Genomic DNA, 21,083 nt, shown 5'->3' with positions numbered 1-21,083 from the left:
GCTGTCCAATGTTTTTCTCGTCTCTTTGCTCGATACAATCAAAGTAGTGGTAACAGGCAAATCCCACCCCAAAAAGTAAACTTCTTCGTCTCATTTTTCGTCTAAATTAGCTTGGACTATCACGTCAACTGAGAGGATGACGTAGGCTACTAGCTTAAATGTGATGACAATGAATTGAGGATGGGGTGGGATATTTTTCGATAATTCAACTAAAACCTTATATTTAAAGAGGCTGACAATGAAAGGAACTACTTTTTTTAGTGGCAGCTGTATTTTAACTATACTATTTACTGGGAAAAGTAATACTATTGTAACGCGTTACTACGCGTCACCACCCAACCGTAGTCACCGGGTCCAGGACGCTTCGCCAACGGTTCCCCGTCCACTCTAAACACATTTAGGGATTATTTATTTTTAGCGCTGGCGTGCGTCCACTGCATCGGGGCCTAGCTGCATATCCAGATGGTTTTTGCTAAGGTGCATGTTTACGGATTCCTGGAGATTGTGAGTAAGGAGCGAGGTTGTAGCGGCCTGTCCTTCATTAGGAGCCAGTCAGAGCAGAGAGACATTCATCACGATAGACAGAGCTTTCATAACCCGGTGTTCCTGCACACACACACACACACACACACAGCGTTTCTCTCACTGGGCTACTGTTCCGTGGTCTGGAGAGAGAGAAAAGCCTCTCCCTAACCGTCGTTACACACACTGTGAATTCACTAAGCTCATATCCAGCTTCCAGGAACCAATATAAAGAGGTTTAGTGGTCATAAAACTGCTAAAATATCACAAAACTGGCACCTGTGTGGGTTCTTCAGCTTGTCACTATGGCAACACCAGAAGTGCAATGTAGAACATTTTTGATAGAACTCTTTCTAGGCCTGCAACAAAGGTCTCACGTTTGTGGGTTGTATCTACAGTGCTTCATGCTCAAGAAGTAAAATTGGAAAATAAAAACAGGTTTTGAGTGTATGTTGGCCTTTGCAATTTAACTATTTTGAGCCTAGACCTAATCCCCTCTATATTATACAGTTCCAGTTTTATGGTTGTTCTGTCTTGGATTTAACCTAAGTGCTTTTGATTGCCAGAACTAGGAGAGCCACGCAGCATGTGTTGTAGCAGCAAATCTTTTGTGATAAATCAACCATGATAGGAAACAAATTCCATGTTGTGATGAGCTAAGGCTGCAAGACTTTAATGACATTAATAATCTGTGAGACTGCGCTGTCACACATCAATGTTATTTTGAATGACTAAAATAAAGCAGAAGATTAACAGAGGGTTAAATGACTTGCTTGCTATGTCATAATCTTTCCAACTGTGAAACTCATAAAGAAAAAGAATGGAAAATGTTTCCTTTTCAAACTTTTATGCTCCTGTGTGGAAAAGAACATTTTCAGACAATAAAAAGTCTAAGCAAAACAATACCACCAAAGAACAAGCCTGTTGGCGGCTCTATTTTGAGTATCTTTTGTCAGGATAGGGCAGTGTCAGTTTGTTCGCTACTGACAGAAACACACACACTCATCTCTTGCATGTCGCGGCTGTGGATTGTGATTTGCTGCTAACATTCACTGGACTCCAGTGTGTTAGATGACGCTTCGTACGAGGTCAGACAGAGGACAGCGACCCCACTTCCCATTCCCCCTCCGAACCTCCACCCCGCAGCGCTCGCAGACCAGCTCACGCTTCCCAGAATGCACCTCTCCAGCCGGCTGACCCCGGGGTCGGCAGCTGTCAATCACGGCCTCAGCTGGCTGTGCAGCTTCTGGACACAGACCGGAGGATGTGAGGGAGGCCTCTGAGAGGAACCCGGCCTCTGCATATGGGATCATCTCTGTGCATTCATGGCGGGTAATTAAATTAGCTATCCCTTCTCCTATTCTAATGCAAACCTCAGGTTGAATCGCCACCCTGTACGTGAGAGGAAAGGCCTCGGGCGGCGATGGCCAGACAAAGACAGCCGCATGTGCCGACAATGTGTATATGTTCAGTCCAGACAGAGTTGTGCTTCATACTGGCTGGCTGTCTATGTTGGTGTTCATCTCACAGGTCTATTCTAATGACTTCTCCATCTACATGCTGTTGGAGGATCACACAGGTTGTCGGTGGAGGAGGTCAGCTCTTTGTTTTCTCTCCATACACATAACAGGCTTGCCATTATAGCATCGTCAATATATTCTGCTGCCGCTCTTTTGCAAAGTTTTGATGATCTTATTCACAGTCTGACGTTACTTAATAAAGCAAGTCAGTGTCTCATTACTTGAATAATTTAATTACAAATGTGTGTGTGTTTGTGTGTATGTGTGTGTGTGTGTGTGTGTGTGTGAGGATGTAAGGTGTAGCAGGGTGTGACAAAGCCCTGCAGGCCGTTGACCAGGCCAGGAGGATGTAGCGGAGGGAGGGTGGTGACGGTGTCGGTGGAAGGAGCCGGCAGCCTTCGGGGCCCCGGGGTGCACGGTGAGAGCGTTCAGGGGCTCAGAGGGGTCGCCTTTATCCAGGCCGTCTGTGCCCAGAGCCGGGAGAGTCCCGGCAGGCTGAACTGATTTCCTGTGCGGGGTCATGCCAGGGACAGGTTCAGAGGACGAGGGTTTAGGACCCCGGGGTGCTCGCAGAGGAGCGGCGAGCGGAGCTGCATGGTCACGGTAAAGACGGTGAGCTGGTGCTGTTCTGCCATTCCCCCGCTTTTCTCCACTGGCGAGTGTGTGAAGACAAAATGGACACATCTCTGGCTGAGGTAGGATTCAGTCAAAATCTGTCAGTGATAGTTTCTTTCACATAGCGTGTGTATTCTTAAGGGACAGGTGGTGTGTTTGGTTTGATGTGGCTGAGATTTCAATGTCATATTTTGCCCTGAAAGTTGGGGTTTTCAGTGTTTGAGCTTGTGCATGAATGGACTTGTCCCCCCCCTTCTCCCCTCCACCATAATTAAGCAAGCCATGGTAAACACAGCACACAGACGTCTACACAGACTCGTAGGAGACTCCGGTTCCTCCGCAAATAACATACCCATAATCCTCTACATCTTATGCTCTCTTGACGCAGGATTCATATAAACACTGGTACCTGGGGCGGCTCGGAGATCATAGCGCAGACGTTCTTCCTCTTACCCACAATTCTGGAATGCATTTACTCAGCTGGGCTCTCGAATTCAAGAGCGCTCCGCCGCCTCGGGCTACAGAGGACATACTTGTCACGAGATTTGGGAAACATAACCCTGTCCCCACTGCGTACATCTTAAAACTTACGCTCCTCTAACAGAATTATGAGGTTTTTAATGGTGGCCGGCCAGAGAGTTTGATAAATGCTGGCGACTACCGAGGCTTAAGTTCTCGGGGAGGAGTACGCTCAGAGTGAGGGAGGGTAAAAGGTGGCACTGTGGTTGTAATTAACATGACAGCACAGTCACTTTTAGCCCCTACACTCCCCTGACCCAAACATGCTAATCTAAGTCATGTTACACATAAATGTCATTATGCCTTATGTCAAAGGACACAAATCATTGTAAACTTAAAGAAGCTTTTCCTTTCCATGTAAGCAGCCATGTCTTTGGAATTTGTGTCCAACATGCTGATGAAGACTTGAATTTTCATTTTGTTCACAGTTACCTTTTTTGAGTCATTTGGTAAAAACCTGAACTTAGTTTGTGAGTAGTTTGAGCACACTGTAGTATAACCATAAACTGCATTAGAACATGTTTTTCTGTTGAGTTATTAGTGTCAATTGTTTGAACACACACAGTTTGATAGCAACTTTTTTCTATTGTTTATTGAACCTGTACGTCCTGATATCAGGCATAATTTGTAAAAATCAATGCAAGTCAGTATTTGAGCTCACAGGAGCCATCATTCAAATGCAACGTTAACAACTCCACATTTCTAGTTGCACAGCCTCTTTTGCTACTTGGATCTGTTACAGTGATATGTGCACTGTCGACACTTTGAGATTTCAGAACCCGAAATGGAATCAAATGGGCCTTATTGCCCCTCTCCGCCCAAATGGACCTCATGTTTACACACTTGTCCATCAGCTGGGCAGCAGGCGGCCTCAGGTATCCAGACAGATTGTGAGATGTCCTCAAAACCAGTGTTACCGTCTCTGAACTTGGTAAGTGCACTGTGTTTAGACGTGGTTTGACCAGATCACAGATAACATGTCAATATCAACAGCCTTCAGAGGCAGCCTTTAATCATATACTGCTGAGTCCCACTCTGCATTATAGGATGAGAATATTCACTCAGTTTTCAGCTACATGTCAATGCCAGCAATAGACCTATTATTTTGTTTAAAAAATGAATAACACATTCTGTGCTCTGTGCCATAGAGAACACATGATTTCACTGTTTTTACTTTAAATATTGTAGTTTTTTTTATATTTAACGACTAGAATGAAAACAAATGTCAGTTAAATTAAAGGAAAATGTATACAAAGATTTAAAAGAAAGTTATTTATTGAAACTATATTTTAGTGGAATAAGCAGGGAAATGTTATGACCATCTTGACTAAGGATTGTTTTGCTATGTTTCCATAATTTCCGAAAGATATATTATTCAGTGTTCAGGGCTTCAGCGCCTCAGTTCACAGTTAAACGACAAAGACATAGACGAAATGACATAAATAAATAAATATGAACAACTATCAGCCTTTGTGCGACAGACGGTAATGTGCTAACGAAACGAACATTTTGTATTTAATTGGTTTGCAATATGAATCATATATCTAGCTTTCTTTATTCTTTCAAGTTTGATTTTGCATTATTCTGAAGTTTACACGATCGAATAATCAGTTTGTTTAGATTAATATTTTTTTATTTTAAAAGTAAACAATTATAGGCTATTATAGATAATAACTAATCTATAATAAACAAAAAACTATAGCTACTATAATTATGCCATTTAATTTTGCATGAGTGATGTCAAACTATTTTAAGCGAAAATTAAGGCCTAGAATTATGATCAATAAAATAATACAAACGTCAATCACAGTGGACAACAACTAAATGAATTTATTAATAGTTAATTATGGCATTATCCTTATACGGGGGGTTTCTTTGAATGTTTGGCGTGATTATTATTCAGTTAAGCCCATATATCGTTGTAGCTTTACATCCTGTTTGCGTCGGGATTTGAGTCTCATTTATGAACGAGCTTCGGCTGTTTGAGCTCGACCGCAGCCGTTTTTTGAACTTACAACTTTTATTTGTTTGCTAAATGTCATTTTCTCTCTCCACGTTTGTTTAATGTATGATGATGTGCTAAAATCAGATTAGTCATTTGGTTAAAATACTCAAAGATGTTATTGGCTTTTTTTTGTTTTTGTTTGTCTATCCAGTTTCCATTTGGGTTTTTATGGGGCATTGTTTATCAGTGCCTACCTCCCTTTATGTGTTTTCAAAATGAAATGGAAACACTTTTTAGACCATGGTTTTATCAACAATATAGGCTAGTAATTCATCTAAATTATAGGAAAAAAGAAATACATGGGCTTTTTATTATGTTAAACACTCTCAATTGTCCATCCAGAAATTTTAAGAAAATACAAGAAAAAGTCTGAAAATCCTTTCTAATTTTACAAAGTATAACCAAAAATGGAAAAAAATATTTAAAACCATTATGCCTGAATGTATCCAGATTTAAAAAATCATAACAGAAAGGCTCATCGTGTCCATCAGTGAAAGTTTGGCGTGTTTTCATTCGCTCAGTTTTCCGTGCCTAAAATGTCCTGCTGCTGTCGGGTTCTCCCTGTCCTGTTTGTTTTTGGTGACTGTAACAATATATGAAAAAGGAATTAAATGGTTAATTGGAGGGACAGAAACCACACGTGATTGAATTTTTGGCGGATTATATCAGACTGCTGGACTGCTGTCACCCCCCCCTCCCTACCTCCAACACACACACACACACACACACACACACACACACACACACACTTCCCATCCATCCTCCACTCTCCACTCTCCACTCTCCACACACACACACACACACACACACACACACACACACACTCACTCCACTCCCGGTTTCACGGGTCTTTGTTTCTGATCTGCTAAATCCCACCCACTTGACATGAACATAAGGAAAAAAAAGTCTCTCGCTCTCACTCAGGCGCCCACACTATAGCGCCCAGTCATTACTGCGTGCTGGACCCTTAAGATGGAGACGGAAAGTTGTTTGTCTTTCTCTTCGCAGACAAGCAGGACCACGCCAGAAGACTCTCCGGGACTCGAACATGGCTCTAGCTCCTTTCTGCCTTGCGACGAACTGCAGAAGTGCTCGCACCTTCCTCTCCCGCACCGCCTCAGCCTGCGCGGGGATTTCTACACTTCCACCATGGGAAGGTTTGGAGATGCTCCGGCGGACTTTACGCACGGCGCTGCCGCGGCGAACCCCCCCGCCTCACCGGCCAAACACAACAAGTACTTGGACAATATAAACCAGGATCAAAAGGGGAGAGCAATAACCGGGAAGCCGGCGTTTTATGAGAGCAACTCGGAAGGTAAGCCAAGGAAAATATATACAGGAAAAACACAGCTAACAAATAAATAGAAACAGAATGACCTTAGCAGCAAGAGCAACAGCAATATCAATATAATAGTAATAATAATAATAACAATAACAACAATAATATTGGTAATAATAATAATTATTATTATTTTTGTTTGCTTGTTAATTTATTCCTCTGAGCTAGTTTTGTGTTTTTATTGACAATAACGCCTGCTCTAAAATCTGCATATTTTCCTGGCAAATATGCTGATTTTAGTGTTACTGTTATTTATGAGCCTTAACTTATTTTTCAAAGATAAAAATAAAATTAACAAAAAATATATTTTTTTTATGAAGTCAATCCTGGACTCAGAAAGAACTTTCCTAATTTAGTCCTTACAGAAATAAAATATGGATTTTGTGTGAGAAAAATTCAAAGGGCCAGAATTTTAATATTTTGTGAGAAAGTTTGTATAAGCGACACCAATTTGGCGGATCAATTTTCCAAATATTTTCCAGAAGGCCTAACATGATATCAGCCAGGCATTTTACATGTTTTGTAAACTCTTTTCAACTAATAATTAAACCTACGGAAACACATAGCAATGCAGTTTTACTGACTAAGTTGTGATAAAAATGTCAGCAAGTTTTCTCTGCACTTGACACTGTTCATGTCAATTAGGCTTGATGTAGAGTGAGAGAGGTTAAAGGTCAGCCTGGCAGCAAGTTGGGTGTGTCATTAGTTAGCTATAAGCCTTTTAGGCCAAATCCGCCATTGGCCGACACTCTACAGAGCAGCTTGACATGACATGAAGACATATTTCAACCTTTAGGCCAACTCTACTCATTGTTTCTTATTTTCTTCATTTGCAAAATATATATTTTTTTCATATACAATAAGACAGATATGACATATTTATGAATTCTATGATAGCTGGCTTATACTCCAAGGCTGTCAGACATAATAACCAACAAATTCTCATCTTGTGAAGAAAACTAACAACTGTGTATGTTGAACCGAAGCCTGAAGCAATGATGTGGTCTTTAATTTTATTTATTGGTGTTGATCGTCCTGCAGAGCAACAGAGGAAGAGATATGAGTGCTGATACGGTCTTTGTGATATCTGTGTCCAGAATAATATACAGCAGCTTGATTCATGTTCCTGCCAAAGTCAGCCAATAGCCATTTTTTTTATACAATTAGTTATGATAACGATATGAGCTATCTTATTTGAAAATGGGCTTTTCTTGACTTTTCTTTGAAACTCTGTTTAAATAAGAAAAAAGGCATGTGATGGCTCACCCATCCTCTCTGTCTCTCTCTCTTTCTCTTTCTCACACACACACACACACACACACACACACACACACAGACACAGACAGACACATGCATGCTCGTGCACACACAATTGTTCAGTGTCTATTTAGTTTTACTGAATTAACTATTGGCTGAAATATATACTGTTGTATAGGGCTTTGTGTTTATGTGTGTATACATGCATACATATATATATACATATATATGTGTGTGTATACATATACACACACACACACACACACACATATATATATATATATATATATGTATATATGTGTGTGTATATATGTATACACACACACATAGTCATACCTACATATATATATACGTATGAGTGTGTGTGTGTGTGTGTGTGTGTGTGTGTGTGTGTGTGTGTGTGTGTGTGTGTCCACACTGGCCCTTCAATAGTGAACCGTTTTAGCGCTTGGACTCGGACACCTTCAAAGGCAGACAACATGTCTTCCTGTTTTGTCTATAGTGAGAGGAAGGTTAAGAGATGGCAGGACAGCCGTGAGAAACCCTTCAACCTTCTTCACATTTTCATTACATTTTATTTGCATTTTGCAGTCGACTTTCATATAGTTTTTACAAATTACAATATAATATCTACAATTTTATACTATTTCACAATGAATTACTTATTTTTTTATATTGTAAATTTTTCCAATAAGAAATGCCTAAAACTATGTCAGTGTCGCACTATTTCTAAGAATAAAAGAGCTTAATAGGTCAAAATAGTTGTCTCTTTTTCTTGTAATTATATAGGGGACTTTTGACACTTGAATGTCTTTATTAAAGTGCTAAATAAATGCTACATAGAAATAGAAACATGCTACGAACAAAAATATTATTCTTATTTCTCCAAAATATAAAAATCATTCACGAGTTCAAACTTCTGGTTACCAAAATTAGTGGCTTAAACTGTGTCACCATTATTAGCATTAGCCTATTAGTTTGGAGATAACAACTATAGCAGATAAATGCAGAACTATGCACTGCCACTGAAGAACTTTAGCAGATAAATGTTGAACCAATAACATCCTTCAGAGAGCCAAGAAGAAACACTTGTTCTTCATTGTCTAAAGCTCCATTTTGCCCACAAACTAACTCTGAAAATCCCTTTTTTATAGTGTAGAACTTCATATACAGAACAAGAGGTCAGGAAAAGAGCAGCTCCAATTTCTACCATGACAATGTCACGGTGTATATTAAAATTGCTCCATACTTTAATGATATTCCTGGCTAGTTTTGTACATTTTGAATTTATCCTCTATATGTCTTGCCCTGCATTTCACATAGATCTCCAGTTACATTGCAGCGGGGGGAGAGCGGATGTGGGTTCTTGACAGGGTAAAAGCTATACGATGTCCTGTGGCCCCATAGTTTGCAATCTTGACGGAGAATAATTTCAGCATGAACTGTGGTGTGAGGTGGATCTAATGGACACGAGGAAATTAATGTTGCAATGAAAAGTGCTCTCGGTTGGGCCCAATATTGAATTAAGAGAATAGCAAAGTAGTGTCTCAACTCTCCCCTGCGAGCGCCTGCAGATAGATGGAGGGAGATTTTATTTTGGAGGCCAGGCTTCGACATAATGAACATGGACAACAACATCCAAACACTGCAGGAGGGGAGCAGCGCTTTTCTTGGTCTGTCAGAATGAAGGAAAATAATGGCGTTAGATTTCCTCTTGCTGCCGTGCATACTACAAGAATTAAAGGCCAAAATTGTGACTAATTAATTAAACCAATCAGATGCATTGTCAGATATAGATGTATTATCTTTCAGTGCTATATCCTTTTTCATGTGGATATTTTGATATGGTCCAAGCATTTTCACTGAATAACTTTTAAAAATTACAATAACATACACATAATAGAAATGGATGTATCTGTCTCAAAGGTGAACATTTAATCTCTGTGAACCTAAAACTCCTTAGTCTACTTATTGGTTTGTGGCTTTAATTCAAGCCAATTTAGGAGAGCTATGAAGGCAAACACCAACCAGGCCCACTCAGTGTATGGTGTGCCTGGGCAAATCTAATTAAAACGCAGCTCAGCTAAAGGCAAAGGAGACCGGTGGAGTTCAGACTTGTATATTGCTTCTCTCAGGCTTCTCACAGTTCAGCCTCATCTCTTGGCGTCTCTTGTTTTGGGATCAAATGGGGAAGCACAGAAACAACATGGGAAAGATTGCTAGTTTCTAACAAAACTTCCCCTGCCAGACCATTTAATGATACCTTCTCAGTCAAGCTGAACCTTTGATGTGATACCCTGTGTATTATTCACAATACAGTTATAGACTGCTTTTTTTTTGCAATGTATAGCATTGATGCATTGGTCTTAAAATCTGACTGCTGTGTGACAGTAGTAGACTTTATTTTTGATACAGACTTTGATACAAACAGCAATATTGACAGTGAAAAGGGGGGCGGCACAGTGGATCAGTGGTTAGCACTGGTGCCTCACAGCAAGAAGGATCTGGGTTTGATTCCCGGCCCTGGCCTTCTCTGCATAGAGATTTTATGTTCTCCCCCGTGTTCGTGTGTGTGTCTCCTCTGGGTGCTCCGGTTTCCTCCCAGATTCAAAAGACATGTTGGAGACCTAAATTACTTATACGTATGAATGCATTTGTCTATGTGTGTTAGCCGTATGATGGACTGGGGATCTGTCCAGGCTGTTTTCCTGCCTCCCACTCAATATATCCTGGGGTTTGACTCTAGCTAATCAATGAATGAACAATGAAAAATGCTGAGATTTACAGATACAGATTTATACATTTATACTAATCTTTGTATATCTTTATAAATGTCTGCCTCTGCTTTCTGTGTGCCCTGCATGCCTCAGTCAGAGAGAAAGCGGCTCCAAAAACCATGGGCTATCCTGTGATTGGCTCAGACTGTTGTGCCAAGCTGAAAGAGCCAACCGGCGGCATACAGGGGGATTCTATCGCCGACTCCATCGACCTGTCGGGCAAGAACAAGAAGCGGCGCAATCGCACCACCTTCAGCACCTTTCAGCTGGAGGAGCTGGAGAAAGTGTTTCAGAAGACACACTATCCTGATGTGTACGCCCGGGAGCAGCTGGCCCTCAGGACCGAGCTGACTGAGGCGCGGGTTCAGGTGTGTGTCGGGACAACTGCTGTACACTGCACTTCACGTAATCTTACTTTTACACCCTTTCATTTCACAACTATTATCAAAAGAGAATTTATGATAACCTCAATAAGGCAACATGTATAGTCTTCCAAAAGTCTTCCAAAATAGGCCATTAAATTTGTAGACCTATGCATATTTTCTGCCTTTCAATGTCTCTGTTTTTATTCGTTAGGTTTGGTTCCAGAATCGCAGAGCCAAGTGGAGGAAACGGGAACGCTATGGGAAGATCCAGGAGGTGCGCAACCACTTTGCTGCTACATATGATATCTCTCTTCTCCCTCGCCATGATACATACCAGGTAGGCCACCGCAGTCTGATCAGAAATAACATCATTCATGTTGTAGTAGTAGTAGTAGTACTTTATTGCCCCCACTGTGAGGAATTGCTTTATCACTGAAATGCCACAGTTGACACAGAGCAAGCTCAATCAGGAAGTTGTGTGCATAGACAGAAACACAGAAATACAATAGTTGTCCAGTGTTATAACTATTTGTCAGAGTATGTGTTCATAACAAAGTAGGAAACAGTTGCATATCCCTTCCATGGAAATCCAAAGGCCTTTTCCTCACAAGTTTCTCACCCTAATTCCCTCCCTGTCTAGATGCAGGGCAACCTGTGGCCGGGGGCGGCTTCAGGAGGAGGCGGTGCTTCAGGCGGGGGTTGCGTCCTGGGTGCCGACTCCATCCCCTCGTCCTGCATGAGTCCCTACTCCCACCCCCACAGCAACCTGCCCGGCTTCATGGGCATGCCCGCGTCTCCCAGCCACCCGCACCACCACCACCCGCCGCACCATCCGGGCATCAACGGCCTCTACTCGCTCCACGGCTTCCCGGGAAGCCTCGGGCCGCCGTCCCTCGAGGGGCCCGAGACCGAATACAAGCCGACGGGCCTGGTGGCGCTGCGGATGAAAGCTAAGGAGCCGGGCAGCCTCCTCTCCTGGCCTACATGACCACCACAGTGCCAGCTCCCTTTTATGCACTGACTGAGCCAAAGCATATTACATTCCTGACCCATACACACATTCACACACGAACCCAAATGTACACACCCACCTCAGCACATGAGTCAAATGTTTCCTCTCCATTATAACATTTATGTAAGCCAACTTGCAGACTTTTAACCATCATGTCCCAAAAGCTCTTGGATTAGAGACTTCATGAACATGAAGGGCGACTTGAGCCTCTTGCACGAAAACCCAACATATTAATAGGAATCTTCTTGTTTCCAGTTTTAGTTTAATATTACATTGCTGAGACCAAAGAAGTGAAAAACGGTGTTATTTAAGCATGTAAAAAATGTAATTATCATATTAATCATTGTTTTATGTCTGTTGTGCTTTATAGTGTGACCAATAATAAAGACGTCCATCTATATCATCTCTCTTATTCAGTAAGAAAATATTTTTGGAAATGAAGTTCAGTGGTGGAGAGATTAGAATGTCCTACTCAAGTACAAGTACTGTTACTTTGCTGATATTTTACTAAAGTAGAAGTACTGATGTAAAATCTACTCAAGTAAATCTAAAAAGTAGCTAATTTAAAATGTATGAGTAAAAGTTACTGAGTTACTTTTTTTTAGAGAAGAAAACATTGTTAGATGTGATCTTTTCCATGGAATTCTAAAAGGATGAGAGTTCAAACTAGATTCTTGTAATTGGAGGAGTTGGAAATTACAAAAAAACTGCACAAACAAAGTAAAGCCAGATTACTGTTCTCTTCTCAGCTGACTGCCTGTTCACTGCAAATGGCTCCACAATTGGCCAATTTGTGTCCATGGAGAACCACAAAATGTGTACTCTGTAATGGATGTGATTTAAAATGTGGTGAAGTACAATACTTCAGTAATAACGTACTTACGTAAAAATAAAACCGACTTTAAAAAATACTCCAAAAAGTAAAAATAAAAAAAAAAGCAACTCAATTACAGTAACAAGAGTAAATGTAATAAGTTACTTCCACTACTTCAATATATGCAACAAAACAATCTGAGCCAGCTGAATTATTTTAGTCTTTACATTACTTTTTTAGATGATGATGACCAACAGAGCTAACCAAAAGTCTGTGTCATATATCTGAGTGTGACTGGGAATACAGTTGTGAGGTAAAAATGTTTTACAGGCTGTGGTTGCCATAAACATAAAGTCCTGTGCAGTGAGGGCAGCGAGCCTCTTGGTGCTGGGGGAGCGCACAGAGGGACCGTACATGTGCAGCTGAGCTGGCTTCACTTCAAGACGCCTTCGGGTGGCACCTCATGCATCAGGAGCAAGTGGCAGGTCCATTAATGAAAAACTAACTGAGCGACCACACTTCACTATTGATGATAAAGTAGAGGGCCTCCCACAACAGTCTGGCTTAACATTGAGTCGGGCATTCCCCATACACATCTGGCAGCAGTGGTAAACCCTGACTAAATGAATGATGAGCTACAGTCTGATAGAAGAACCTGGGGTTACCAGGGCCCAGGCCGTACTTTGTTTGGCGATATTATTTTTCACTGCATCCATTCAGTCTCTAATCCATCACTCAGTTCTGATTGAGTTGCAATTATATCAGTTCACTCCTTTTATTTATAAATTGATGCCTATATGTGCTTATGTGTTGTTGTTTAAAAAGGAAGATGACATGAATAAGTTGTACTTTTTCAAGAAATGTTCTTGTTGTGCTGCTCCCAAAGCAATTTACTCTATTGTCAAGGAAACACTGAATTGCATGGCACCATCCCATCTGGTCTACATTACTATGTGCCCACATATTCATGTCAGATGTGCAAACATTACAATCTGTGTGAGACTGATAATGCAACTTGAATTGGGCAAAAAGGGAGTTCCACCAGTGGGCAAAACCCTCCCAAGCTGCACTTACTCCCCAGGAGTGTAAATGGCTTACGGGGGAATATTTGGTTCTCCCTTCCCTTTGGTTGCTTCACTGTGACAGCCATGCTGGGGCAGATTAGCTGCCAGTCCCTTTAGTCCTGGAGTTTTGTGCGAGCCGCTAACATGTGGTTCCAATAGAAGAGCGCACAAACCCATCAGAAACACTTTCCACACCCACAGCTTCAAATTCCAGCCGGGCCCTGGGAGACGGCAGCCCTCGCTGCAGTTACATAGTCTCTCTGATTAAATCCCAGATTAAGTGGAGAAGATAAGAAGACCCGTCAGTAGGGATAAGGAATTGAGGAGATGGCCATCTTGAGGAAAGCTGAGGAAATAGTAGATGGGGGATCAGTGCTCAATTATAACATGTATTTTTAGATAGAGGTGGGTTATTCAATTCTTTCTGTCCATAAACAAAAGAAACATCAGGCTTAGTGAAACTGATGTTAACTCTTAAACACTGTAAGCACATTTGCAATGGAATCACTTACAATATTCTAAATGTAACATGGTTCATTCCACTTAAAACAAAATACTGAAAATAATTACCCTCAACTTGCCATAGAGGCAATCAGTTCTCACAGAGTTGTCATCAAAGTAGCAATGCTGTGGCACAAGATTTAATCTGTCTAGACTCAATATATCAGGCTACAAAGGCCCTAGATTATTTGTCATAAATAATCATTAATCAAAAATGTTTAAAACAGCATGATGCTGGGGGCAATCATTAATTTAGCATCACTTCACTCTCTCTGTCAGGGTCGTTGGGTGAAGACTGTCACTGGAGTCTGTAAATTACTATATCATTAGCCTCATTATGGACACAAAATATGATTTAATGCTCATTAAAATCTGTAAAGCTGTCTGCTGACCACAGTCCCAAGCTTTGATCTCAGGAAGATTTATCTTGGCCTTGCAGTGCAGCTATTTTAACCCCACATCCATATATTTGAAGCAGTTGAAGGGCATTAACAATTTTACTTCAGTAAGCTAAATAACTGGTAGCATACAGTGTGGCCAGCTCACTAACACTGTCAGTCAAAGCTTTAATGGAATTAGGCAAGCTCAGAAAAGTATGCCACATTGTATTTGGTTACATTCAGCAAAGACATGAAGAACTAGAACTTCATTTGGCAGTTCATCATCTAGAAGAAAATAATTTAAAATTAGGAGGTGCCACATTCAATTTGCATGTATAGCATGTACAAAAACATTTTGACAAATATCCAGAGGTGGAAACAGTAGACTACAGAAATAGTTAACTCAACTACAAGTTTTGTTATTTCAGTTAAATTATATTCAAGCCAGAGTAAGAGTGCTTGTCGAGAAAATAACTCAAGTAAAAGTCAAAGAGCAGCCAAATAAAAACAGTCCACAGTAAATATGTTTTAATGTAAATGACAAACGCCATTTTGCTCACAACTCTAAAAATAAAACTTACTCAATTAAAAGTAGTAATACCAAAAATGATTACTCAAGTACATGTTAAAGTTCACTTCAAAAAGTAGCCTACTCAAAGCTACTCAAAAATACAGTTGCTTAAAAATCTACCCAAATACACTAAATAGAGTAGGTGTACACTACTTATTACTTAATTAGGGTGTATTAATTACTTTGTTACTTTTCACCTCTACAAAACAAAATTACGGTAATATTATAGTGTGAAGAAGGGATGACAGCTGAGAGACATGAGAACAAATATTATTATCTTGCCTTTCCATTTGCAAGGTCATTTTTAAGGATTAGGTGCTCAAACCTTCTGTGTTACTGAACAAACACTGCCACCTTCTGGCAATGTGTCGACTTGTTCTGTTGAAATGGAAATATTTCACTATATCCTTTCCCCCAGGAAGTATTATATTATCTTAATGTATCTTTAAATTGTCTTTTCCACATTCTCTCAGCAATTTCCATTTTTGTCTTCCCTCTTGTGAAACTGCAGATTAACTTTTTAACGTTTCAAAATCCCATTGTTTCATCTGTTCAATAGATCTATAGTCCACAAAGGTCACAGTCAAAAATCGTATAGTTCAATCCAAAACAAAGGGTAAAACAGAGACTATAAATAGCTAATTTTGGTTTTCTGTACACAAATGGCAGCATAGTCAAACTGGCGTACAGTAGTCAGCTAGATGATTGACGTGCACTGCAAAGTTTTCCACCCACTTTTTCTTCCAATCAGATCGAAGAGGCGGGCCTTCGCATTATTCTTGACAAAATGGCGAATGTTGTTGTTTTGCCGCAGAGTCAGTGAATAAATCTATTCTTCTTTTCTAACCTTTTCTGCAATATTCTGCAGAAATAACGCCAAGAAACCCCTAAGCGTCGCCAGGGTCGGTTCCGTGTGGACTGAAATGAAAGGTAAAGAGCGGTCGCCGATTAAAAAACGCTCCCGGGCCTTGGACGACATCCGAGACAGGGGAGGATGCCACCCGACCAGCAAGAAAATGGGGGCTATCTCGGTTTCCAGTGGGAGTAATAATGGAAATAGCTCGACTAAAAGTGACGGCGGCTCAACGAGAAGGAGTTTGCTCGGTGAAAAGAGAGACAGAGATTTCGATGGACACAGCCGAGCCGGGAATAATCATAGCTACCAGGCTGCCGCCGCTAGCTCAATCGGTAAAAACCACAACCTAAGCCTGACATTAGATTTAGCCACGCCGCGGACCAATTCACGGGGGGACCAGCGGGCTCAGCCGCCCAACGCCGAAAGTGAGTACAAAACTCTCAAAATCAGCGAACTGGGTACTCAGTTGAGCGACGAAGACATAGAAGACGGACTTTTTCATGAATTTAAAAAATTTGGAGACGTGAGCGTCAAAATTAGCCGCAGCAACGACGAGCGGATAGCCTTTGTGAACTTCAGGAAGCCGGAGGACGCCCGGGCCGCCAAGCACGCCAGGGGGAGGTTAGTGCTGTACGACCGTCCGCTGAAAATCGAGGCCGTGTACATCAACCGGAGGAGAAGTCGTTCCCCCGTGGAGAGAGATCCGTACGGTGCGGCTCAAGGCCACAGACATTTGCACACCCAGAGACCCCTCTCGCCTACCGGGCTGGGATATAGAGACTACCGGCTGCAGCAGCTGGCCTTGGGGCGGCTCCCTCCTCCTCCACCGCCCCCCCTGCCCAGAGACCTGGAGCGGGACAGGGAGTTCGCCCTCTTTGAGGCCAGGGCGCGTCCGGCTTTCATTGCAGAGCGAGCAGCTTTCCGTGAGGAGGATTTTATATCTCCAGAAGATGACCAAAGAGCCAATAGGACGTTGTTTTTGGGCAACCTGGACATAACCGTTACAGAGGCGGACCTGAGGAGGGCTTTTGACAGGTTTGGGGTTATAACAGAAGTGGACATCAAGAGACCCACGCGGGGACAAACCAGCACATATGGATTTCTTAAATTTGAGAACCTTGACATGGCCCATCGTGCCAAGCTTAGTATGTCTGGCAAAATAGTGGGCCACAACCCCATAAAGATAGGCTACGGTAAAGCGACTCCCAGCACACGCCTGTGGGTGGGTGGACTTGGACTCTGGGTCCCTTTAGCTGCACTGGCAAGAGAGTTTGATCGCTTTGGCACTATAAGGACCATTGACTACAGAAAGGGGGACACTTGGGCCTACATCCAGTATGAAAGCTTGGACGCAGCACAGGCAGCATGCACACACATGCGTGGCTTCCCGCTGGGAGGTCCGGAGAGGAGACTGCGAGTGGACTTTGCAGACGCTGATCACCGCTACCAGCAGCAGTTCTTGCAGCCTCTCCCACTGCCACCGTTTGACATGGTGACAGAGTCATTTGTCCACCGTGCAACACCTGAACCTCTGAGGGTCAGGGAAAGGACTCCACCGCCGCTTCACTTCAGAGAGAGAGAGCTCTTTCCTGGAGCGGAGTGGACCAGCCCTGCTATTCGTGACCGGGTGCGTGCCTCACCGTTTGAGCCTCTGGAGCACTTGGAGCGTGAGCGGCGGCCACGGGAACCCTGGTCTCTGGAGCGAGAGCTGCAGGGCAGAGAACCTGTGCGCAAGCGGCGTGTAATGGAGGACGGACGCCATCTTGAGTGCTCCCCTGACAGCACTGAGAGGACAGTCAGGCGTAGACGCGCCTCCCCAGATGGCAGTCCTGGGGGGAGCAGCAGAGAAGGAGGGCGCTTCAGTGACTCGGAGCGCCCTCTGCGGGGCGAGAGACCCTCTCCGGCACGAGAACGTCACAGCAGCCTGGAGCGAGGCGGGGTCGAACGGAGACTCAAAAGCCAGAGTCTCTCTGAAAGGGGGCCCTCGAGCAGCGGCGTTTCCACAGCGGGAGAGCGTAAGCGCAAGGCAGCCGACGGCAGCAAAGGCCCGACCAAGAGAGAGCGCTCCGAGAGCAGTTCTAAAGGAAACCAGTCGGCCAAGCCGGACGGCGCCAAGCTGGGCCTGGCCTGGCACGGTATGCTGCTGCTGAAGAACAGCAACTTCCCAGCCAACATGCACCTGCTGGAGGGCGACCACAGCGTAGCCAGCGACCTGCTCATTGACGGCCCGACGGGGAGGCAGGTGAGCGAGCTGAAGATCACCCAGCGCCTCCGCCTGGACCAGCCCAAGCTCGACGAGGTCTCCCGGCGCATCAAGGTGGCCGGCCCCGGAGGCTACGCCATCCTGCTGGCGGTTCCCGGCAGCACAGAGGAGGTGTCGTCGTCGGACCCCGCAGCCTCGACTCAGCGGCCGCTTCGTAACCTGGTGTCCTACCTAAAGCAAAAACAAGCGGCTGGAGTCATCAGCCTGCCTGTGGGAGGGAGCAGAGATAAAGACAACACGGGGGTTCTTCATGCTTTCCCTCCCTGTGATTTCTCCCAGCAGTTCCTCGACTCCTCTGCCAAAGCTCTGGCGAAAACTGAGGAGGACTATCTGGTCATGATTGTAGTTCGTGGAGCATCTTAAAAAAAAAAAAAAAAAAAGTCAGAACACACTAACTTCAAACGGTGTAAAAAAAATCTGCTCTATGTCAGTAACTATTGCATGCTGTGTGTTCTGCATTATGGGGTACACTAGTATGGTTCTTTGGGTGTTTGTGTGTTGCCATGTAATCCACTAAAAGGAAAAACAGTGCCCTCTCACAAAAGTAACAGGATGTGTGTTTTTGAAACCTTTCTTTTTAAAGGGTGTATGAATTGCTCACCAAGTCATAAACCTGCAGTAATTCGTTCTGAATATTTTAAAGCAGTGAAGTACGAGGGACATTTAAGGAATAAAATTCAAGTTGATACGTCAACATCAGATATATCGTATAGAAGGCACTCTTTTTTTTTTAATTTACAAAAACTAAATCAAACATTCTTAGAGATTCAGCTCCACTACAAAAAAATCTACGAAAGTCAGGCAGTTTGGTCTTATAAGAAATGAGAAATTCTGCTCTATACAATCAGCAATCCTTTAGAAATATCTTCAGGGGAACCAAAAATCCCCTTGTAAAAGCTTTGAATTACAGAGCAATAATATTACCGTTATAGTCACATTTTTAGATGGATACAGCAGGCATGACATCTTTGAATTTTGCCATTTTAATGTGAAGGTGTTTTAGTGGATGATTTGGTACTGCAGTTACACAGCTAATCTCTAAAGAAACCTGATAATATGGAAGGCCACAATGCTGAAAAATTCTAGATATAGTTCCTATAAATTTCAGTTACCTGTGTTGTGAATTCTGTTGAAGAAATTGTTGACTTATGTCCAGCGGTTCACGGTTTGGATTTGAGTGAAACTTTATGAAGGCGTTCCTGGGTATTGGAACATTGAATTATGTCAACTTTATGTGGAATGCTGAATACTAATAGATATGAGAACACTGCCCAGTAAACAGCCCATAACACAATACATATAGCATAGTAAAGGAAATACTAACATGTTTTTTCCAATTGTCATATTTTTTACTTTGTATTTTATTTCGTGCATCCCTACCCTAGCAATGGCTGTGTATTGTGATATATAAAAAAAATTGCAATAGTAATGGATAAAAAGGCTTAGACTAAGAATTTTGTGTTGATATTTGCCGGTCTGTTTCATTTCTTGCTTTGAAACCAGTAGGTCTACCAAGAATACCCTTCAGTATCTGCATATTAGTGAAATGTTCGTACTAAGTAATGAATACTTGCTATTTGTTCAGTAAGTAGGTCTGTGTAATTTTAAAATTTTTAAACGACTTTAACAATTTATGTTTGAATCGAAATTTTAGATGTCTAAATTGGACAATATTTTACTCATGCCTCCCAACATATTCTGAAGGCCTACTTACAGTATTTTGTTGATGCCATTGTATGTTTGTCATGCAATAGTAACCCACACTGAATTATAAGTTGCTTAGTTTGGTTTTAATATGTATTGAAAAAAAATCAATATGTGGAAAAATGGTTGTATGTGTGAACATCACACCCACCTCAACGTTGGACTCCTGAGGAGACAAGAGTGCAGGGCTCAAAACCTCTGCAGAGAAGGCAACTAGTGTTTGTGAGTCTTCACTGATGAGGCAGCTGTTAAGTTGTGTAGCCCATCTGCACCTGTGATGACTTCTGTTTTAAATGGAAAATTGAGCAATGTACACTTGATGTCATGGGAAAGGAAAAGCCGTAGAGCCCATGCGAAGCTGTTCACATACCTGCAAGTGCATTTGTGCACTTATGTGACCGAATATCAATAAATTGTTTCATTTGAAGGGAAACCTGTTTCTTCGGTGGAAGTAAATTGAAGAAACAAGCTGCCGTGCCTTATTGTGTTTCGAAGGAGTTGTCACTTGAAATGTTGTTTCTGCACGCGAGAAGGGAGACATCTGTTTGCAATTTGTTTAGAACCAGTAAGGAGAGACCCCTGGTTCGTGTGAGGATCGCTGTTTGCTTACAGGCCTTTTCTGACCTCCTGAGTTGCCCATCATAAATTACTCCCCCATGAATCCCCATTTACCCCCAACTGTTCCTCTTGGCACAGTGTGAACACCTGGGCAGGACCGAGGAGCCGCCACTGCCCCGTGTTTACAACCAGTGTCCAGTTTGCAGTGTGAAACAGTGGCAGAGGCACGCAGCGTTGCAGTTTGGGAGGCCAGGGCCGGAGCAAACAACAGCACATGCCACTATCCTGTTGTCTTGTCATCACAGGCCCCCCACCATTACTCTAAAGGTTTGATGTGCATTGTTCCTGGTTCTGAATAGGAGCTGAGGGAATCCCATCACCGGCCGTCACACGCTCCACTTGGGAGATTGTGGGTGACATCACTGAAGTTTCCATAGCATC

At 42.6% G+C, this 21,083-nt stretch overlaps 2 protein-coding genes across 2 annotated transcripts; both read left to right on the top strand.

The window, feature by feature from the left end:
* The first annotated feature begins 6,153 nt into the window (after positions 1–6,153).
* Positions 6,154–11,907, top strand: alx3 (ALX homeobox 3). Its single transcript, XM_071518179.1, has 4 exons — positions 6,154–6,496; positions 10,648–10,922; positions 11,131–11,256; positions 11,560–11,907. The coding sequence occupies exons 1-4, from the start codon at positions 6,154–6,156 to the stop codon at positions 11,905–11,907; spliced, it is 1,092 nt and encodes a 363-aa protein (XP_071374280.1).
* A 4,155-nt stretch (positions 11,908–16,062) lies between these two features.
* On the top strand, positions 16,063–20,526 carry rbm15 (RNA binding motif protein 15). The gene has a single exon (XM_071518146.1). The coding sequence runs from the start codon at positions 16,185–16,187 to the stop codon at positions 18,741–18,743; it is 2,559 nt and encodes an 852-aa protein (XP_071374247.1). The 5' UTR covers positions 16,063–16,184; the 3' UTR covers positions 18,744–20,526.
* Positions 20,527–21,083: the final 557 nt, after the last annotated feature.

This window comes from Centroberyx affinis, unplaced genomic scaffold (assembly GCF_046629955.1).
Source record: "Centroberyx affinis isolate AG114_WGS23_722 - 3 ecotype Tasmania unplaced genomic scaffold, CSIRO-AGI_Caff_v1 ptg000555l_1, whole genome shotgun sequence".
Classification (NCBI taxonomy): domain Eukaryota; kingdom Metazoa; phylum Chordata; class Actinopteri; order Beryciformes; family Berycidae; genus Centroberyx; species Centroberyx affinis.
This window is presented reverse-complemented; position numbering and strand designations above follow the sequence as displayed.

Excerpts from the sequence above, each read along its gene's own strand:
- rbm15 (XM_071518146.1), top strand. The coding sequence starts at position 16,185 with ATGAAAGGTAAAGAGCGGTCGCCGATTAAAAAACGCTCCCGGGCCTTG.
- alx3 (XM_071518179.1), top strand. The coding sequence starts at position 6,154 with ATGGAGACGGAAAGTTGTTTGTCTTTCTCTTCGCAGACAAGCAGGACC. Across the intron at positions 6,497-10,647 it reads TTATGAGAGCAACTCGGAAG|TCAGAGAGAAAGCGGCTCCA; the intron begins GTAAGCCAAGGA and ends TGCATGCCTCAG. Across the intron at positions 11,257-11,559 it reads CTCGCCATGATACATACCAG|ATGCAGGGCAACCTGTGGCC; the intron begins GTAGGCCACCGC and ends CTCCCTGTCTAG.